The 21,733-nt window shown below is 39.4% G+C and overlaps 1 protein-coding gene across 8 annotated transcripts in view; it reads right to left on the reverse strand.

Annotated features, from left to right (window-relative positions):
* Nucleotides 1-4,688: 4,688 nt before the first annotated feature.
* The window catches only part of atp11c (ATPase phospholipid transporting 11C), a 61,147-nt gene continuing 44,102 nt past the window's right edge, over nucleotides 4,689-21,733 (reverse strand). Inside the window, exons 16-31 of one of the 8 annotated variants that reach the window (XM_060885529.1) lie at nucleotides 19,773-19,846; nucleotides 19,573-19,676; nucleotides 19,301-19,482; nucleotides 18,180-18,446; nucleotides 17,803-17,980; nucleotides 17,607-17,709; nucleotides 15,429-15,574; nucleotides 15,269-15,328; nucleotides 14,612-14,739; nucleotides 14,182-14,317; nucleotides 14,023-14,088; nucleotides 13,783-13,886; nucleotides 13,027-13,183; nucleotides 9,965-10,070; nucleotides 9,029-9,060; nucleotides 4,689-6,877 (exon numbers count right to left, since the gene is read on the reverse strand). In XM_060885529.1, coding sequence (XP_060741512.1) covers nucleotides 9,969-10,070; nucleotides 13,027-13,183; nucleotides 13,783-13,886; nucleotides 14,023-14,088; nucleotides 14,182-14,317; nucleotides 14,612-14,739; nucleotides 15,269-15,328; nucleotides 15,429-15,574; nucleotides 17,607-17,709; nucleotides 17,803-17,980; nucleotides 18,180-18,446; nucleotides 19,301-19,482; nucleotides 19,573-19,676; nucleotides 19,773-19,846 — 1,807 coding nt within the window. In that variant the 3' untranslated portion in view covers nucleotides 4,689-6,877; nucleotides 9,029-9,060; nucleotides 9,965-9,968. Of the gene's footprint in view, nucleotides 6,878-9,028; nucleotides 9,061-9,964; nucleotides 10,074-13,026; nucleotides 13,184-13,782; nucleotides 13,887-14,022; nucleotides 14,318-14,611; nucleotides 14,740-15,268; nucleotides 15,329-15,428; nucleotides 15,575-17,606; nucleotides 17,710-17,802; nucleotides 17,981-18,179; nucleotides 18,447-19,300; nucleotides 19,483-19,572; nucleotides 19,677-19,772; nucleotides 19,847-21,733 lie in introns of all 8 variants that reach the window. The other 7 variants (XM_060885528.1, XM_060885524.1, XM_060885521.1 and 4 more) reach the window with 7 other exon arrangements.

Here is a 21,733-nt window from a genome sequence, read left to right on the forward strand (position 1 = left end):
CCATGTCCTTTGGTCTGATGAGACCAAGATAAAGTTATTTGGTTCAGATGGTGCCAAGCGTGTGTGGTGGCAATCAGGTGAGTAGTACAAAGACAAGTGTGCCTTGCCTACAGTCAAGCATGGCGGTGGGAGTGTCCTGGTCTGGGGCTGCATGAGTGCTGTTGCACTAGGGAGCTATAGTTTATTGAGGGAACCATGAATGCCAACATGTACTGTGACGTACTGAAGCAAAGTATGATCCTCTCCCTTCAGAGACTCTGGTGAACGCCATGCCCAAGAGGGTTAAGGCAGTGCTGGAAAATACAGATGGCCACACAAAATATTGCCACTTTGGGCCCAATTTGGACATTTTCACTTAGGAGTGTACTCACTTTTGTGGCCAGCGGTTTAGACATTAATGGCTGTGTGTTGAATTATTTTGAGGGGACAGCAAAGTTACAGTTATACAAGCTGTGCACTCACTACTTTACATTGTAGCAAAGTGTCATTTCTTCAGTGTTGTCACATGAAAAGATATACCCAAATATTTTAATGCTCAAAAATAGGCCTAGAGGTGAACAGGTTAAAATTAAGTTACTATTTATCACGAAGGCAACACTGAAAAGGAAAAGCTCCCTGAGATGTGTAGCATCTGGTACAGGTCATTTAGATTTCCAGTTTACAATTTTATTGAGGGACTGCATTCCACAGTGTCATACACACACACAACTGGCTCCAGAATGTCTGGATCCTACCACAAACCAGATAACCCCATGCCGCTTCTCTGGTTTAATTCATAGGGACCCTCAACCAGAACAGACACACACACCCACAAACACACAACACAATGGGACATTCCTTTTACTAATAAAACAAGTAGATAAAATACTCTAAGATTCTTATTCTTATAACCCTGTTGTAATGTGTTTCTTCTGTTAAGGCTTGCCTGACTTAAAATTATTTGCTCCTCACTTTCCTGACAAGGTTGTATTTTATTTATGTATCAGAACACAACACTGGATTAACATCAGTTATACTTTAATTACTGACCCTGGCATGTTAATGTATACCTGTTCTAATGCTGTATGTCCTTTTAAGGTCTGATGTCAGAATGTATACAAAATTATCTGTTTTTCATTTCCCTAATGAAAATGCATTTTGTTTTGTGTTTCATTTTTGTTTCTTTTCCTTTATCAGAACACAATATCGTAGTAACATCAGTTACACTTTGATTACTGATCTGTGTATGTAGTGTACCGCTGCTTTTATACCGTCATTCCCCTTCATGTTTAGTATCCAAATGTGTGACCACATTAGTGACCACAAAATTATCAGTTACTCATTTTTCAAACAATGGTGTATTTTATTTGAGCATGAAAGGTGCCATACCGTCTTAATATACCTTGGATAAAACTTTAAATTCCTCTAAAGTTTTATAGATAAACCACGCCCACAGACACCTGAAACAAAGGGAGTTTTTCCTTCCGAAATCCGGGCCGTAGTATTGGCCATCTCCACAAAGATGGGTGGAGTTTGGGACCTTTAATTTGTCACAAACACCACCAATCCGCGGTCAGACTTTCGGAACAGCTTAGAGACGACTCCATCTTCCTTAAAAGAACTTCCAGCAAGCTTCACTTCCCAGAACCATCTTCAGGAAGAAGGTCTGACCCCATCCTGACTGAGATTTCTCTGTTACATCCAGACTCTTGTGCCGCAAGCCAATGCAAGTAACTGTTTCCTCTACCAATCAATTTAGATGCGTATTTTAAGTAGGAAATTCGCATTGAATCGTAAGGTGAATTTAAGTTTCTGTGATGATTTCCCAGTTAGGGTGTGATTTAATTTTGGTGTCTAAGCTTGCCATTCCTTTCCTTCCTTTCTAATTTCTTCTTTTCCAGTCTCTTCCTCCCTTTCCCCAATTTCAATTTCTTTTGTGTATTTTATTTTCATTTTTGTTTCTCTATTTCTTTTGTTTGTTTGTGTAGTTAGTTTTATGTTGTGTTTGTCTCATTCATTAAACGCCATATTTTGTTCCACAAGTGATTGTCTCTGAGTATTGCTCACAAACTTAAGGTACCTGCAACATCTGGTCTGAACTACATGCTCTATTAAGTTAATTTAATTTAAATTACGGTATAAAGTAAAAGGGAAGTGAATCTTTCTTGGCCGGGAAGATACCTCCTTCATAGAATTAATAAAGGTTACACGGCCTGTTCGGCGGACGAACAGACCAAATAAGTGTAACGTTAATTCCATTACCGTCAATTTCAACTTAGGTTAAAATATTTAGGAGTCACTATAACACGTTATAATTACTTATAAATATTTACCTTGCTTAGCGGGCCAGACTCAGAAGGGTACACATTGTCATTTGGGTGATAATGGACAGTAATTGGAAATAATGTCCTTTCTACAATAGTTTGTAGTCGGATGGAATTAAGCAACCAAGAGCTCCTGAGGAACTAATGGGTCAAGCTCAATTTCCGAGTTCACCACAGACCCAACATTAAACGAAGGCTTCAAATGATCGCAGATGAAGACCCGACCACAAAGCTGACTGAAACCATTGTAGTATAGGCGCATGTGAAGCTAGTGTCTGAACCTGACACAATTCTACTGATGGAGCCTTGTGACTCACCCTCTACTGCAAAGATTTCCCCATAACAGTTTTTGCTCATGTCTCCCCCTTTCCTTAGTGGATAATAATTCCTGCATACTGTAGATTTGTAGCTAAGAACTGCTGTTGTAACCTAAAGAAAGTGATGCTCCATCTAAACACCTTCTCAACACAATTAGCACTTAATGATGTTGTTGTATACAGTTGTGGAAGTTTCCTCCTTGACTTATTCCTTTCCACTGTCACATCTGAGTTCCTGTGAAGCTGCTTTTGGAAAATATCTGTTAAAAGAACTATAGAAAAAAAACTGAAACAAACTGAACTACTTCAAATATTTAGGAGTCATTCTGTTTAGTTGCCTTGCCTTCTTGTTGACTCTTACTGTATAATATTTAACAATAAATTTCCCAATTTACCCAAAATCTTGAAGGATGCATTTGCCCCAGGTGGTAGCTGCTGTGTATTGGGGGAGTTAGTAAGTGGATGGGCAAATGCTGTAATCCTGTTATTAGATTTTTCTTTCCACTGCCATAAAGCTGACATCAAACTTTCAGTATACACAGATTCACTGATGAAATCAAAATTCTCCTCCATGTTTTTCCAACATCTATAAACTCTAACAATACTGAGTCAGTGTCCTCAGCTTTGTCCTAAGAAATCTTGTTTTTCAATCATTTCAACAGGAATTATAGTCACTACCCCTATTCCACTTTACACCTTCACAGCATGGACCTTTCTTTAATTACTTTAATCTCTGGACTCATTTACACACATCATGCATCATTTGCACTATTTTGTATTCTTTTATCCATTTGCACTGTTGATCTAAATCAGTAATCTAATCTAGCCTTCCACCAAAGGTACCATTCCTGTTCCACTGGATAAAAATCAGAGATTTTGGGAGAAGAATAGGGGGGAAGGTGAAAAGAATGGGATGGTATCCAGTGGCACGTGAATTCTTCTGCAATCTCTGCACAACGTTGTTTTAAGCAGGTGAAAGTCTATATTGGTGTATCAAATATATTGTGAGCTAGTTTGGCATCAGTCCAATTACCCACTCTTTAAGGGACAGATTCACCAAGCTTCTGCTAAACTCTCTCAGGCTTCTCAAACATTTTTAACAGACTTGTTAAGCTGTGCTCTTTTATTGTCTTATTAGTTTTACATTTTAGGCATGTTTTACTCTGCTTCTCACAATTGAGTGTTATAGTATACTGTACCCGCTCAGCCACATGCCTTATTTCTTTCTGATGAAAAGAAAAATTCTCCTGTGTTGATTGGTCCATTTTCTTTACATGGAAAAGGTTAGGTACACACAGTTAGGTCTGATGGTGGATTGGTGGGTTGTTAAATGTTTAACGCCACTGAAACTGTCAGTGATTCTTTGTGAAAAACTATGAAAAGAAAAAACAACCATGAGGGGGAAAAAAAAGGGCTTTGAAGTGTGTTCTTGCTCTATGATAATAAGGACTTTAACACTATGAAATACATAAGGTAAGGAAAATGTACAACGAAATGGATGAAATTTTAACAGTATTCCTCTGGAAAACCGGCTGGTGGTCCAGCAGCAGCATCCCGTGCTCTCATGGTCACGGCCGATGGTTCGATTCCTGGGCAAGGAGCTAATCCTGCTACTGAAGTGCTAACTCTCAGTGCTGGTCCAAAGCCTGTATAAAACGAAAGGGTTGCATCAGGAAGTGCATCTGTGGTAAAACCTGTGCCAAATCAAAGAACAGGGAGCAGCTGAAAGAACAATATTCATCTGGAGGTTTGACACAACCAACGCCTCAATTAGTTTTATAGGAGAGCTTCACAAAGGAGTCTACCTCTCAAGTTTTGAATAAATTGTTTCACAAAACTTTTTTTTTTTTAAATTATTATTTTTTAGCACAGGTTTATGGTGGATGCCTTTCCTGATGCAACCCAGGACCAGCACTGTGAATTGGACCCTCAGTGACTGGGTTGGTTCTGCTGCAGAGGTGACAGCGTTTCACAAAACAAGCAATTAATTAAATTAAACGAATATATTTTAAACAAAATATTTCTATTAAATTTATTTACAGTTAAAGCAACTCAGTCAACAAGAGTCTTGATTTCAAAACAGTTTTATTATATAAAGATTTTTTTTTTGGATCTGACTGGTGTTAAAGAGGTACATTCAGCTCAGAGGGTCAGAGCCTGAGGGTCCTGACAGAGGACATGGCTGCCTTTGTTTGTGCTGGATTTCCATCAGCACCACATCTTGACCACTGTCCGAGTTTTCACCCTCATTCTTGCATTTTTTTTTTGGCCATTTTCCTCCTATTTTCTTATAAAACAGCTTGGAAAAGGGTGCATTAAAAATACAGTCAATGTTTTTCTTCTTGTTTTCAGGCAAGTATGACAATCAAACAGTTATAAGCTGTGAAAATAGCATCTCTGATGTAATTTAAAGGTATTTGAAACATTGCAAGCAGGTCCCGTTCACCCATTCCCATTCTGAGTACACACACACACACACACACAAAAATGTCCAGGCCCTGGTGTATGTGTGCATTATACACACATGCACTGTGACTCAGACTAAGACTTTATCTCAGAATGTTGCTGCTAAATGGCTGTGTAACCCAGTCAAAATAAATCATCAGACAACTGAAATAAAAAATACAATATAGAGCTTATACATGTATTCTTTTCTCAAAATAGCAATTAATGACAGAATTAGAAAGTGCTTGTAGGCTAACTGAAATCTGAGCTTAAGATGCTTGGCATCATGACACAGTCAGAGGTCTAACACACGCCACTGATCTCACAGTAATGCACATACAGCTGGTTCAAATCTGGTCAAGCTGTAACGGGGCACAATGCCTTCTGGATCTGAATGATTTCAAAACGTGACCAATTTTTTTTTTTTTTTTTTTTTTTTTTTTAAAGATAAAGCATGCCAAAAATTGGTTCTTTATGCCCACTTTGGGCTACTAGCAAGTACATACATATAATCATTCAGCTCTCGTTAAAGGGCATATTGAGATGTGACCTTGTGCACCGCTCCAACCTGAAACCAACCCGGTAATGTGTGAAGTGCTGATCTAACAGCTATCCCTGCTCTCAAACATCCAATTAACCCAGCATGTGGGATTACACAGGCTAAACCTACTGTTCCTGATGATAAAAAGATACACATCATAAAAATATAACCTTTGTGACTAAAACTATGTAAATAAATATGTCAGATTGATTCACACAGTCAAAAAGCAAAATCAGTAAGAAGTGAGAAAGTGACTGAAACCATGGCACATAAAAATGGAATGTATAAAGAAGCGCAAAGTAGGTAAAGGACAGAACAAAGGAGCCGGAGACAAATGCTATGCTTGTGTTAAAGGCAAAATCAACAATAAAAAGGAAAAAACTGAGCGTGGGTCAGCACAAAGACACACACTGTGCACGGTTTTCCACACTCGGGTTAAAGATGTGTCAAGTTCACCGCAGTCTATCTGACAAAACACATACATACGTCGCACATGCACGACAGGTTACGGAGAGCAAGCACTCCAGAATACCTTTTTTTGGTTCTCAGCAAACATTTGATGGAAATACACAATCAGTAATGTATAATCTGATGTCTCAAGTGATCCCTGCACCATTATAAACTATAATCTAAAGAAATGTTTGCACACTTTTGACCACACACACACACCCGTCAAGAAAACACATGCACAAGCTCTCTTATAACTCAAATGGACATACAGCATGTTGTTAAAAGGCAGCTTTGTAAACCATTAAGGTCAGGGCCATCGATACAGCATGTTCGAGAAAGCCCACAATCTTGAACGTCTGACATTATCTAGACCAGAAACCTCGAAAGAAAAAAGAAACAAGAAGAAAAAAGAAAAAAAAAGCCCTGCTGGAATGATGAGGGAATGTGGCACTGGTGAGAGCTGTCCCATGCAGAAGCAGGACATGGTGGATGGATCATTAAACATGGTGGTTGAAAAGTGGCACGTGCTGTGAGGACCTGCGACACAGTATGCATATGTGAAGTCATACGAGAAACAGTAACAAAGGAACAAAGTGAAAAAAGAGCCGGAGGGCCGTCAATCTGCTGGATCCAGGCCTGGTATGGAAAGGCTTTGTTGGTTTGATTCATTTTCATTTAGCTGCTCCTGTTTTCTTGTCCGTTTTTGATCAGGCAGGAGGACCGACAGCCAGTATAGCTTGGGGATTTTCCTCCAATCTTTTCCATGCCTTTCAGTAGCGCTCTTTCAGAAGCTTGTAGGACAATGTAGTGATGGTTGTGATCTGTAGTAAGAACAGAAGTACATGCAATGAAGCATCATTTCTACACAGGGCACAGGTTTTAAAGTCGAACCACCACGGACAATGTTCAAATCAAACACCAGAATGGGGGAAAAAAAAAATGTAATCTCGCCGTAATCTCACGGAGTCTGACATGGTTGTTAGTGCCAGACAGGCTGGTTGAAATATTTCAGGAAATGTTGATGTCTCTGGATTTTTATACAAAACAGTCAGAGATAAAAGTAATAAGTAACATTAAAATAGCAACACTGGTTCGAGATAAAGAACTGCCTAAAGTAACTCCGATAATTTACCTTTACAATCGTGATGAGCAGAAAAGCATATCAGAAAGTTCAGCACACAATAGTTGAGGCAAATTGCCCATGATGGCCTACAAGAAGACACAAACTGGATGGATCAATACTGGAGAAAGACTTGGCAATGTTTTTCTAGTCTTCAACTGCCGTTGTAGGCCTCAAGGTTTATTGTGTATTTTAAATTCTTTTCTCCTAATCATTTTTGTAAAGAGTGGTTATTTGAGCAATTATTATTCCTCTGACCTCTCTCATCAACTAGGTCTTTCCACCCAAAGACTTGTCACATAATGTATTTAATTGTTTTCCCCACCCCAAACCTGTGTAAACTCTACAGAGTATTTTAAGTAAAAATCCCAGGAGATCAGCAGTTTCTGCACCAACCAGCCCATCTCGATAGCAACAACAACAACAACAAATGACTGAAAACACAATTTTAAAACCTCTTTCTGCCTGATTAGATGGTTGGATAATTATATGAATGAGCACAGGTATAGGTTTCTATTAAAGTGCTCAGATCATTTATGTATAGCTATAAATAAAAAAGTCTGCATACTTGGGCAATATTTAAGAAATATTCCTTAAGAAAGATATTAAAAATCTCACCAGCATCCCGAATCAAAACAAGATGAAGTGATCATTCATCCCAATTCTTCAGCTTTTGTATATATGCTTGGATAAGATTGGAAGTGATTAGAGCATTGCTTGATTTTGAGTTTTGATTTGATTTTGTTAGCCAGGCTGTGGTATTGAGGTCTGTGTACAATCTGTTCATTTGTTTGGTTTCAAAATGTATATGATACAACAAGCAGCAAAATTGGAAAACAAAGATAAACAATTTATAATAACCTGGTTGTATAAGTGTGAACATCCCTGAACTAACATACTTTGTTAGTACACCTTTTGCTTATAATACATCACTCAGTGGGTTTAGGAGTCTACAGTCTACCTACTAGTACATCTTGATCTGGCAATCCACTCTTCCTTTGGTGAGATCCATGATTACCGCTATCTCGACAAAACTCTAGTCCCAGGTGAAAAGAATAGCCCCAGAACATGATGCTACCACCACCATGTTTCCTCGCAGCATTCTCTGGGTGATAAGCTACCTTGTTCGGGGCAAAAAAAATTCTACTGGTCACATTAGACCAGACCATATTTTTTGCCACATGGTCTAGGGGATGTGATCATGTTATGTTAAAAGGTAGCAGGGCATGGACAACCCAGACATGTGAAGAATATAACAGGCTATTAAGTCTGTATGCAGGGAGGAAGCAGGACTTGCAAAAAGTTCTCTTCTTGTCGTTTCATAAATGTTAAAAAGCCGTCATATTCTCGAACACTGTAGTTGCCCATTTTCATGGTCTAATGCTTTGTAAATTCGTTTGGCTCTCTCTCTAATAAACACCTTTTGACAGTGACAGACCCCAGTGGGTATAATAAGACTTGCACTGAATTAAATAACTTCTGAACATAAGCTTGAATGCGATTGATGAATTCTGAGCAGTCACATGACCTATTACAAGAGGCCACTTATGCAACCAGGTTATTGTAGGTTTTCTCTTTTTTCCCCACCTTGAAGTGTTTGTTTTCACTTGAATTATGATAGCTGCTATAGCACAGACCAAACATGATTTACCTTGGTTCAATTTTCATCACAAAAACTGAAACTGTTACAGTGGTGTTTAGACTGTTGACATTCGATGTACAGAAACAAAATAAAAACCATTTTCGTTGTTTTACATTTTGAAACAAAAATTTAATGAGCACAACATACACAGACCTGCTGAGAGCAGATCACTGGCATCTTTGCCATCTGCTATCAGTGGCATCGTTTTACCTGTCTGTATGAAGGAGAGTCTCCGCTGACAGCTGAGGAGAACAGGAAAGTGGATTTACTGTAATGATGGTGAGTGATTCATGCATACAGTCTCATCTTTAGCTGACTTAATCACCATGCACACATGCACAGCAGGCAAAAGCACATGTACAGCACACATTCATGGTGCAAAGTTCCCATTAAAGGCCAAGATTCTGCAACCAAATCCACCACACGGACCAGGTTTAGGCAGGTTAGGTAATGCGGGCATGAAACATGCAACAGAGACCAGACAAATAAAACGACGAAGACAAAATGTAACGGACATCATGACAGGACCACTGATGCAGACAGTGTACTGTATATGCATATGAACAATACAGAAGACTCAAACATTTAGACACACACATATATACACACACACACACACACCCTGACCACATATAAGATTCCCAGACCCACATAGCTGAAGAGGGTTTAGTCAGTTAAAGTCACATATTAGCCATGAACCCAATCACAGGGAATTTTTCCAACAGAACATGCAAGGGCTTTTCAACAGAAGGGATTTCTCTAGAAGGATTAAAGGAACATTCTGTTTATCCTGCTAAAGATTTTACTTCATATCCCACCTTAACCCCAACCCTTCAATTTAATTTACAGGTATGCGTTACATGAAATAATGAACAACTAGATAGCTTCAATTGATAGATAATCTAATAGCATAGATTGACAGATAGTTTAGTTGAATCTTGATGCAACTTGATAAAACGTAGTTACAGATGTTTTTATCAGTTTTAAAACGTATATTTGACTTTGCCAAACGAACCTAGCTTATCAGGCAAAGGCTGAAAGTACAGGGATTTACCAGGAAACATGACTGAATGGACAGCACCTTAGAGGAGAAAAGCCCCGTTAGCTTAGAGCAGTAAAAAGGGCTGTGATTGGTAGGTCTGGTACCTGTTCATACGACAGTATTGGACTCGTCTGAAAAGGTTCTCATGAGCAGAGGCCTGGCTGAAGACCGAGAGGACAGGCTGTCCTCTGCACCCGAGTGAGCCGACTTCTTCTGAAAGGGTGGGGACTGTGTGAGACACTTAGGACACCATGGAATAAACCTATATGTGTGTTTGCAAAGTTTAACCAAGACACACACACGTCCATTCCCCCATCCATCCCACCTCACCCGCACACACACACACACGCACACACACACACACAGGCACACACACAGAACAACACTTTTGTTTTTTTAGTTTGATAAATAAATGAAAACCTGCTTGGCAATAATGCATTAACTTTTGGATTTTGTGACCTTACACTCTCTGGATGCATAACGCAGGGCAACAAATTTGCGTTTATAAAAATCTTTTAAATAGTTATTTTATATTTTATAAAGGGTAATGAAGGCTGCATATCACACCATCGTCTGACCTGTTTATGATGTAGGTCATGTTACTTATACCATCTTAATAGCAATACAACAGTTTAAAGTAAAGGATAAGGTTTTAAAGGTTTCCCTTTTATAAACACACAAAAATATGCACCAACACAAACACAAGTCTATAATTTTCGAGACACACACTCTTGATGAAAAGCCACAGTAGCTGTGTATATAACAGTGTAGACTTGACTCAGCACGCATGCAGGTATAATCTGTGCATATGTGTGCTGCATTCACCAGATTGGGCATGCACAGACAAAGCAAGTCACTGGAGAACAGGGGGCTGAGAAACACACAGCAGCATACTCACTGCGGCAAGCACATACTAACTAACATCCATCCATCCATCATCTAGGGCCTGAGCAAGAACCCATGAAATTCCATAGAAGCCCACCAAGCATTCCTTTCTGGAATATGAGCACCAAACACCAAGCCAAGAGACGCTCGGAAGTACACACCCCAACAAATAGGGGAAAAGACAAATACAAGTATGGAGAGAGTGCAGACAGAACACAAGGGGAAGAAACAGACAAAGAGACCTCAGTCACTCCAGGAAAAGCTGTGAGTGCTGGCAGTCTGCGACAGCATGAAGATAGTGGAGGTCCCAGAGGAAGGAAGCCGCTGCTTCTTCTATACCACCGAACCGCACAGGAGGGAAATAGAAGGAGGAAGTGAGGGACAGAGAGAGATATCAAATAAAGGAGAAACAGAATAGGGAAAAAGAAAGAAAGAAAGAAAGAAAGAGGTAAAAGTAAAAATGGGTCAAAAGTAGGGAATTTAAAGCATGTTATTAGAAACCTGTAAAATATTATTGGTGAGATTTACAGCAGATTTACACAGAACCTGTGAGAGTGTTTTAAAAAAAGAATAAAATAAAACTGAGCACTATTTATAGTAAATAATCAGAGTGATGAAAGCTTGGTGTGTGTGTGTGCTAGGTAGCCTGACCAATTACCAGCTCCAGCATTTCCATATAAAATATTCAGGTTTATAACTGCGGCCCTGCTGAAACCTTTAATGTGTTTAGTATTAATTTGTCTCTTTATTGTCTTTAGAAACACAGTGCTGACATTAGAGCCAGTGTCAAAGCTAATCAGTGAATGTTTCTAAACTAACAGGTAATGTACTGAAACTTAGAGGATGTGACACATAAACTAATAATAATAATAATGAACACATTAAAAAGTGCTGTTATTTAAATAAACAATTAAATAGTTTTTATTTGTTGATATGGTGACGCTTTCTTTAAAGAGACGGTTGTTTAACATGTAAACGTACTCAGGTTTGACACGCGTGATGAGGCTTTGGTGTGATGTCTGCTGTGATAAATGTCACATGATGCATCTTGACCCAAATCTGTAGAAAATCTGCAGTAATTCTGAGAGATTGCAAGCAAATATCAGAGTTCACTTGCTTTGGCATTCTATGCCAAAAAAAAAATCTAAAACCTAGGCTCTAGTTTCCCTTGTAACAAGCTTTTTTTCTTGCCTTTTAGCATCAAAGCAGAGAAAAAGTATACAGTATAAAGCTGCAGTAATGTAATACAGTACAATTCCGAATGAGTTCTAATCCAATTTAGTGACGATGGGTTATTTAATCATGTGTGAATCACGTAGTTGGACTGCATATGCCATTTCTCAGCAGTTGGCCAGTTTATCTGACATGCTTGAAGGAACAGCAAAGACTATGTGTGAGGAAGCACATCAACTCCATCTGCTCTTCTCCAGCATCAAGTCAAGTCAGGGCTGGTGATATTAGCTGATTGTTTCTGGGTTCTGGAGAGACTTTTATGCTATGTTCACACAGACAGAGGTTTTTATCTTAGCAGATCACCAGTCAATGTACTATAAAATCACCAGTCCTAGTACTGGTTGCCATAGTAATAATGCTTATTTTTATGGTGAGTGGCACAGCTAGCATTCCAAATCAGTTTTACTTTTTTAAAATGAAACGTTCTGAGAGATATTTGACGTTTGTGTATAAACTTCACTAGTATATATATATATATATATATATATATATATATATATATATATATATATATATATATATATATATATATATATATGCATCATATCAAACAAGATGAAGGAAGAAGCAGTGTGTGCTCGTTACCATGGATCACATGCACACGGCTTCACTCCCGTTGGTAATTGCTACATAAAACTAAATTTTTTCTCTGTGGCCACGAGTCTCTGTATGTGCAAACGTAGCATTAGCATTGTAAAGTTTATGTACGAGTTTATGCCGCTTACAGGGCAGCTCACTCTGCGTCCGTTAGCCGGACAGTGACAATACAAGAAAACACAGAAAATGAGAGATGCTTAAAATGTTTTTGATTTGTTGATGTTTGAGCTGACTGCTCCAAGGTGAAAAGAAAGACTGAGAGAGAGGAACCAAGGGCAAAACAGAACAAAGGGAAAACAGTGGTAAATGGAATTCCAGCCGATGGCGGCTGTGACAAAAGAAGAACATAATGAGATGTGCAGAAGATGGATGAGATAGTAGTCATAAAGTATGTGGACTGGAAAATGAACCAGTTTAAAGTGGATGACAGGTTATGAAAAGGAAGAAGTACCTGTTGAGCACGGGGGCCCTTGGGTTTACGCAGGACTGCCAGGAGAATGTCAGGTAGGAGACTGAGGAGGATGAGGAGAATGATAACCAGCCAGGCAGACACTGAGCTGAGCACGTTAGCAAAGACAAAGTACATCCGCTGCTGTCTCAGGAATGGCCTAGGAGAAGGAAAAGAAAGTGGATGACAGTGTGAAGGCATAATTGCAGGGATCTGCATGTAATCTGTTGCATATCACAATCTAACACGCATAAGATTAGACAACCAGAACTACCCCAGTAGTAGTGCTAGAGTTTTGGGGCTAGAGTTGATTTCTTCCAAAGCCACAGATATATTTTTGTTATTATTTGAATATTGCAATTTGTAATGTTTGTAACGTCATGTTTGTAATGTTTTAATGAGTGTGTCAATGGGATAAAGTTATAAAAGTGTGGCAAGGAGCGGGCCCTACAGGGGGGGTCAGTGTTTGCGCATACCATCATTGACCATAACACCGTTAAACAAGACCCTTTACTACAACCAAATCAAGTTTACTTGTAAAACAACCAGTTTATTTTCTTTTCCTTTTTGTTTAAAATAAATATCATCAGTTTACTTTACGTCCATCTCCCCTAAAGTTTCTATTTACGTGCCAACGAAGCGACATCGCCGGTATCCTCAGTAGTGGTGAAGTAGTGAAAAAATATTGGAGTGTTTTTACACCTACACCTAAAAAGACATGAGAGATTAAGCTTAAGCGTTCTCTCTGTATTCACTCACCAGATTATTCCTCCCCAGAAAAAGCTGAAGAACACATAGAAAGCCAGTGAGCCCCAGATCACAAAATGGTTGATCCACGTCCAATGCCGCGTGTCCAAGGCCAGCTGATGGAGAAAGAGAAAGCAGGAAATCTGTCAGGTATATTTTATTATGATATACCGAGACAAATCTAAATGCAGATTAATAATAAATAATATAATTTATATAATCATAAAATATTTGCTCGTTTCTGGGGCTAACCTTTAATGTAACAGTAAAAACAAGGACTGTAAAAACTGTTGTTCCATAGGACCAATTTCCAAACACCTGGCAAATAAAAACAGAGAGAATTGAGGATAAATGGCCGTGCCGTTTCTGTTCACAACACTGTAAAAGAAGTAAGCTAGAAATGATGCTGACCTGGCCGTTGTCCTGCAGTGCTGGGTTGTTATACAGATATTTGACACCAAAGAAGAAGAGAAGTCCCTGAAAAATCCCCAATATGGTCCAGCAGAGGAAGGGACGCCACCGTAACATAGCGTTCTTTGCAATATTCCTACAGAAGAGGTGAAAAAAAGAAAAACGAATTAAAAAAAATTTAACCTGAACCCTATACAACCAATACACCTATACTATTGAGAATATAATCTACTGTGCGTTTTCTTGAGGGTGACATTACTCTTATGCATTAAAATTGTCCTACATACGTTGACTTACATCATTAAAACAAGGCCAAACTAAAGCGGACCTTTTTATTCAGGATAAAGCTGTAGTGTTGCTCGGTTATTATGCTTCATTATTCAATAGTGACGATAGTACGGAAAAAAGAAGCAAACATTCGGTGTCTTACTTGTAGATTGTGGCATTATGTAGAAGGACCTCAATAGCCATGTGCTGCTCCAGCAGACTGTATGCCAGGATAGGCATGGAGGTAAAGCAGATGTTGTACATCGTCAGATAGGCTGCATCATACAGGGGCTGGAGAGGGCAGGGGTGGCAGGGATATGGCACAAGGGGTTAATACGAACACAAAGGAAAGTACACACACTCTACAGCAAGAGTAAAGACTCTGGCTGTATGGCCACTTACAATTCTTATTTTCCTTACAGTCAGAGCATGGGAATGTAAGTGCAGTTTCCATTTACAGATATTTAATCCTATTTAAATATCTACTAGTAAATGAAAGCCAACATTAACAAAAATGCATGCTAATAGCACTGCTGGAAGGATTTCTTTTACTGAAGCCTCTTAAGATGCCAAAGAACAGGAAGGAAAGATGGGTTAGTTGAAGCACATTTAGTATATATTCTGCTTTTGCCAAGTCATATGATGCAGTGTTCTTTTTTTGTTTCTGACAAAACAGAACACATTAATAAAGTATTTTGATGTTCTCAAAAACGGTTCAGAGGCATTGCGTACTTCAAACCTCAATCATTAGGGGCCAGAGAGAGGAAGGAAATAACAGAAGGAAGAATAAACAGGAAGTGGCTTTTCTCAGCATGCCCACCTGTTGAGAGCAACCGCAGAAGAACTGGTACAGGAACTGAGGTAAAATGAAACAGAGGTTCTGAGGACAAAAGAACAAGAAAAATATATAAATAAATAGAAACATCTGTTCAGGACAAAACAATAAACCGTAAAGTGTGTTGTCGATTTCTTTTGTCTACCTTGTAGAAGAAGTACTGCACGAGGTGGGCGATGCGGACGTAGTAGAGGTGGCCATGCACCAGTAATAGCTTCTTTAAGTGTTTCAGCTTAGGAATGGCATAATCACTGTTTCTGACCGCCTGCCTCCCCTCTTTACCCTTTATACCTGCAAGACAAGAAGAAAGCAGGTCAGCTTGTGAACATATCAAGAAGATTCTATTCTACTGATGAAATGACACTTAAAAAAACTAAGTATTTTTGTGCCCACAATGAACATAGTTCCCAAAGAGGCCATACCCTGAGGTTTGTGTTGCAGGATAGTAATGATCTAAATATAACAAACTCCAGCTATTTTATATAAAATTTTATATAGCTACTATATGAAATATTAGCAGGGGCACGGTGGCTTAGTGGTTAGCACGTTCAACATAGCACGTTAGCACTCCGTCCAGGGTGTATCCTGCCTTGATGCCCGATGACGCCTGAGATAGGCACAGGCTCTCCGTGACCCGAGGTAGTTCGGATAAGCGGTAGAAAATGAGTAAGAGAGTGAGTGAAATATTAGCATGTTTGGAATGCGGCTTGTCTTAGCAAATTAGATAACCAGAAAAGAGTAATGTACACAGTAGTTTTTAATATCTCGCTCTGGATAAGTCCGTCTGCCAAATGTCGGTAATGTAAATGTAAATATCTCTTACAAAGAGAAGATAAAAAGGTTCGAACAAAATATTTTTTTGAATTATTTATTACAGAGAGTTATGACAAAACTACTACATGATCTCTATTTCCTTTAATACAAATATTCCAGCACTTAAGGTGTGTCCAGATTCCTATTGAAAAACATTCAATTCAAGTCTAATTGATGTTGCCCTTGTAAGGTTTGCACTGAATTCATACTTATGCGTATGTCAATTTTTATATTTCAGATATTAAAGGTAGGGTCTCCGATTTTTGAGAAATGCTTCAGAAAACTGAGTCGGGCCGAAAAATAAACAAAAAACAAAACAAACGTGTAGCCAATGAGCAGAAAGGGGCGGGAAAGGGGCTTCTCAATATGCGGCAAAGAGAGTGTTCAGTGCGCATGTGTGACATTAGCAGAAAGCGGTTTTAACATTGACATGGAGGATAAAAACAAAGAAAGAACGCGAAGAAAGGCTTACGATAAGGCAAGAAGTAGGACCGTGTTAATATAGGATCAGCTTTCCAGCGCTGGAGAGAACTGAAGGAGCGGGAAGTTGGCCGCATATTCAGATTGGAGTTTCCCGAGTCAATAACTCCTGAGCTAAATGCTGTTACTACACAAATAACACCTCTTTTCTATCGTAGAAATGCAGAGAGGCAGCTACAACTGCGTTTTGCTAGTAACAGCATTTAGCTCAGGAGTTATCGATTCGGGAAATTCAACTTTACTTAAGACGCAGAGGCCGCTTTTTTTCCTTCTCGATAGGTGAGTAAACGTTGGTTTTGCTTTGTTTCACAGAACTAATATATGCTGTCCTTTGCATGATTATGCTTGTGTTCTTCCCTTCAGCTATGATAAAGACACATTTCTTTCCATTAGTTGCCTGGGTAGCATATGTATGTGTGGGCGGAGCCATCAATACAGGGGTGGGACCCATTTGGGTTAGGGCAATGTTTATTTTGGTGATTTTATATGTCGACATTGGCTTTCAAAAATCAGAGACCCTACCTTTAAGTCAGTGTGCTGAACTCGTTGAATAATCACCATTTCTAGGATATTTAAAAAATGACTTCATCAGAGCCCAATTGCAAGGACTGCCAATAAGTGTAGTGTTATGGAAGAACAGAGAGGAAAAACCCACATGATTAAACAATGGGCACGTTTTTTTTTAATTACATAAAAGATATTCTTTATTAGGTGCCAAACCTATTTAAAAAGGTGAGATGTTTTAACTAACACTGCATGCACAGCTAGACTGCTAATTAAATGCAGTTAATACAGACAAGTGTGTGATCATCATCTCATAACAGAGCTTTTAATGTAGCACATCATCTCTGTGATCTCAACAAGAAATCATGGCTGTTCTCTGTGCACACTGCACCAAACATTATTAGTATCTTTATCTTGGTTTGATATGTTTATGGTGACAGGGTACTTTTTTTCCCATTCTGTGAACTACAAATAACACCCAGACTAGAAAACCTCTGCCCCTGATCTAGTGTTTTGTAGAACTTACCAATACCCACATGAGCCTCCAGGATCATACTGACATCATTGGCACCATCTCCAATAGACAGGGTGATGGGAGAGCCTTTAGAATTCTTCACCAGTTTCACTATCTAAAAAGATTAATACAAATAAACGTATACAATGTTTTCAGCGTAACCCAATTAAAGACCCGTATAACTGAGACTCCTGTGTGTATGTCAGACCTGCGCTTTCTGCAGTGGTGCCATGCGACAGCAAAGCACAGCTGTGCAGTTCTGGCAGATCTGCAGGAAGAGGCTCTTGTAGCGGCTGGAGTTTGCATCAGGAGATGTGTTCATTACTAAAGATAGTGTGGCTCCATCTATGATGAAGCCATACTCCTGATTGGCTGAGGACCAGCTCCTGAGACAGACAGACAAACACACACACACACATATATATACACACATACACACACACGGTTAAAAAGTTTCAGATTTACACTCTTCCTAAGACAGGAAAAATTAACAGAACTATAAAAGAGCAGCTTTGTTCTATATCTCATATCTTTACTACAGTGAAACCCCACTTTAACAGATTTGTCTTTTTGGAGACTGCAGACCTGGTGATTCCAGCTTTGACAGGTGCTGCATCCTGCACTGCCCTCTTGTGGTAGTCCAGAAGGAGCTCATGGAGTCTTTCCTCACGCCTCCTCCCGCCATCCTCCAGTGTGCGGACAGTCAGCTCCAGCAGCTCTGTGCTACTCCGGAACAGGCGGCAAGCATAGCATGTGGACTTGGCCGTCTCCATCTTATCTCCAGTGAGAACCCACACTTTCATCCCAGCACCATGTAGAGCTTCCATCGTCTCTGCAGCCTCCTCCTGTAATCTGAAAGACAAGAATATTTTAGAACAAAACATTTTTAGTAACAAAAAGCAGATCTGGGAATTCACATATGACAGTTATGGCTGTCAAATGTGAATATTAAGGTAATATTAGTTTAGATTTATCCCTAATGAGCAAGCCTGAGGCAATGGTGGCAAGGCAGAACTCCCTGAGATGATATGAGAGAGAGACCTTGGGAGGCACCAGACTCGAAAGAGAACCCATCCTCATCTGGGAGACACTGGAGAGTGTGATTATTTATAATGTTCTTTCTAAAACTATATAGAATCAAGTGGATTGTGCAACCAGAAGCTTTTGAGCTACTTCTAAATCAGTGTAATTTCTGAATTCCTTATAGTTTTAACACTGATTCCTTCCTGTCAAAGCCATTAGATGTTCATTTATGGCACCTGAGTGCAAACCCAACTGCCGTAACAGCAGCTCAAAGCCGGCGTCATTGTCTCCAAGAGGTTCCATGCATAGCAGTCAAAATATCTCCAGGTATACGACACCCAAATTGCCCAATTTGTTACCCAATTTATTAGTTCCAGGAAAAAACAAAAACAAAGCTAGAGCCATATTTGGAAGATGTACATGTTTATGTCATGAAATTACCTAGAACGTGCCTTCATTAGACCTGCTGCACTTCATATACAAGTGGATAATTAGATTTCTATTTAGATTTGTTTATATTTTATTGATTGGTTGATGAAATTGGAACACAGACCTAACACAGAAGTTCCTAAATTCCATGAAAGGATTACTGATCTGCTGATAAGTGATGATACTATTAACTGCCTGCAATGCACATTAGGACACTGAATGTCCACAGCTGCAGTGCATGTTGGGTCACTGACCTGTCCTCTACTGCTGTAGCTCCAATCAGACTCATGCCTGTCTCCACCTGGTTATACACAGCCATGAGCCTCTCCTCACGATCCTGCAGAGCCAGTCGAGCTTCCCTTAGACGGGCGTCTGCTGCAGTGTACTCCTCTGGGCTCAACAGTTTATAGGCCACACAGAGAGTCCTATAGCCCTCCTATAAGCACAGGGGTTTACAGGTGTTTACGGCTGTATTGGAGATTTTCTACTACCGGATATTTACTGTAGAATACAGTGGAAAGGTTACCGTAGCGTTTTGCTCAACATGCATGCGGATTCTGTCCACCTCATCTGGCCTAACTCTGGGAAAGATAGAGGAATCTGCCCCTTTGCAAAAAAGCAGTGTCTCACCTGAATACACAAACACACAGACCAGAACATTCCTTTAGCCTTTAAGTTGTTCGAAGTTCACAAGGGAAGAAAATAATTAGCCTGACATTAACTTACCCATCTTGGTCCTGACTATGACACTCATTCTCCGCCGCACAGGGTCGAAGTTGAGCACATGAAGCAACTCGTATCTGTGCAATTCAATAAAAGGAAACGATAAAGACCTTAAAAACCCTTATCATTTAACCCTCTCTTAAAAGTAGCACTCACCAGACACTTCTTGGCACGATAGAAAACGTGAGCATAACTGTATCAGCGTGTATGTCATAATAAATACATGTTTCTACGCTCTAATCTTTCCAAAAAGGAGGTAAGGAAGTTGTTTAACCAGTATGGGAAATATAGTCAGCCTGCCTAAACCTTGAAACTCAAGTGTGCTATTCTCATACAATGAATGTCAAACTTTTATAGCTATAGATAGCTGCAGCTTTATTAGCTCAATAATCAGATACTGGCTGCCAAACAATGATCTCACATCATCAAGACAGACAAAACACTTAGAGACCGCAAAGACGGTGGCAGGCCCCGGTTTAAAAGGTATAAAATGTTTAAATGACCTATTAAATAAGTAATTAATAATAAATTCAGTCAGAGAAAGAGATCTCGCTGAATGATTCAGCATTTACTACTCCACAGAGATCTTGTGTCAGAGTTTTGATTCTTAGTATTCTCCATTCTTTAGAATTTGCCAGCAATGTTTTACCAGATATTAGAATGGGTTACAATTAGGAATAATAGGCAGACTGTCTGACTAAATGTCTTTACCCTTACAGATAAACAGCCATTCCAATGCTATAAACTTCTGTACATCTGATACACTATATCAGGGGTCACCAACGTGGTGCCCGCGGGCACCTGGTCGCCCGCAAGGAGCACTTAAGGCGCCCGCTAGGCACGTTCTAAAATAGCACTGGTCAAAATATAGCTACGCCTAAAAAAAATTCCTTGCTGTAGTTTTTGAATAAAAAAATCGCTTGCATTAACGTAGATTTTAAAATGACGATATTTAATTTCATTTTATTTAATAAAAAAAATTTAAACAAAAATGTTTTATGTATATAACGAACTCTGGCCTTTTCTGAAGTCAAATGTCAATATTGCGCGCACGTCACGTCCGACTCCTGACACAAGGAAGTGGTGCAGCAACGATGAGGAGTTAGAGTTCTTTTTACGTCAGTCAAAGAAAAGTGAGTGTGTCTCATTTGCGGGACGACTGTTGCGACGGCAAAGCGGCACAATGTGGCGAGACACTTCAGTCTGCGTCACGAAAGTTTCAATGCTAACTACCCACCCGGCGGCGCATTAAGGACAGAAAAAGCCGTTACAAATCCTTTCATGCAAGTGGACATGACATGCACTGCTGAGCAACTAAGTGCTCTGTTCAAATTGGATGCTGGACAGGTAGAGATAGAAATCCTAACGTTGCAAAATGACCTTCACCTCAAAGCCCATCAGTCTGCATCAAACTTTTGGTGCCTTGTGGACACAGAAAAGTACAGTGGTGTACTGTATGCACAGCAGCTATGAAATTTGCATGCCTTTTTGGTTCAACATATCTCTGTGAATCAGCCTTTTCTAAAATGAACTTTATCAAGAACAAACACAGAACACGCCTTACTGATGCACATTTACAAGACTCACTCAGACTTGCAGTGTCAAATTATTCACCAGATTACAGTACACTGGTGTGCAGAATGCAGTGCCAGGCTTCCCACTAACAGACATTTACAGACAAAGAAGAGATAACATGTGTTCATTGAAAACACCATAACATTAAACTAAAAATGGTGCACAGAAATGTGAACATTTTTTGAAAAAGACTAAATTACTTGTGAATATACCTTTCATCATTGTTGTATAAATCATTGTTAATAATTGTGGAGAATAATTAGCATTGACATGTGAGCAGTCTCTTCACCATAATATTATTATTATTATTATTATTATTAAAAAGTGATCTGTGCAATTTTGCTCTTGAGGAAGTTTGTATCAAACCGGTAGCCCTTCGTACTACTCAG

Source organism: Tachysurus vachellii, chromosome 13 (genome assembly GCF_030014155.1).
Source record: "Tachysurus vachellii isolate PV-2020 chromosome 13, HZAU_Pvac_v1, whole genome shotgun sequence".
NCBI lineage: Eukaryota > Metazoa > Chordata > Actinopteri > Siluriformes > Bagridae > Tachysurus > Tachysurus vachellii.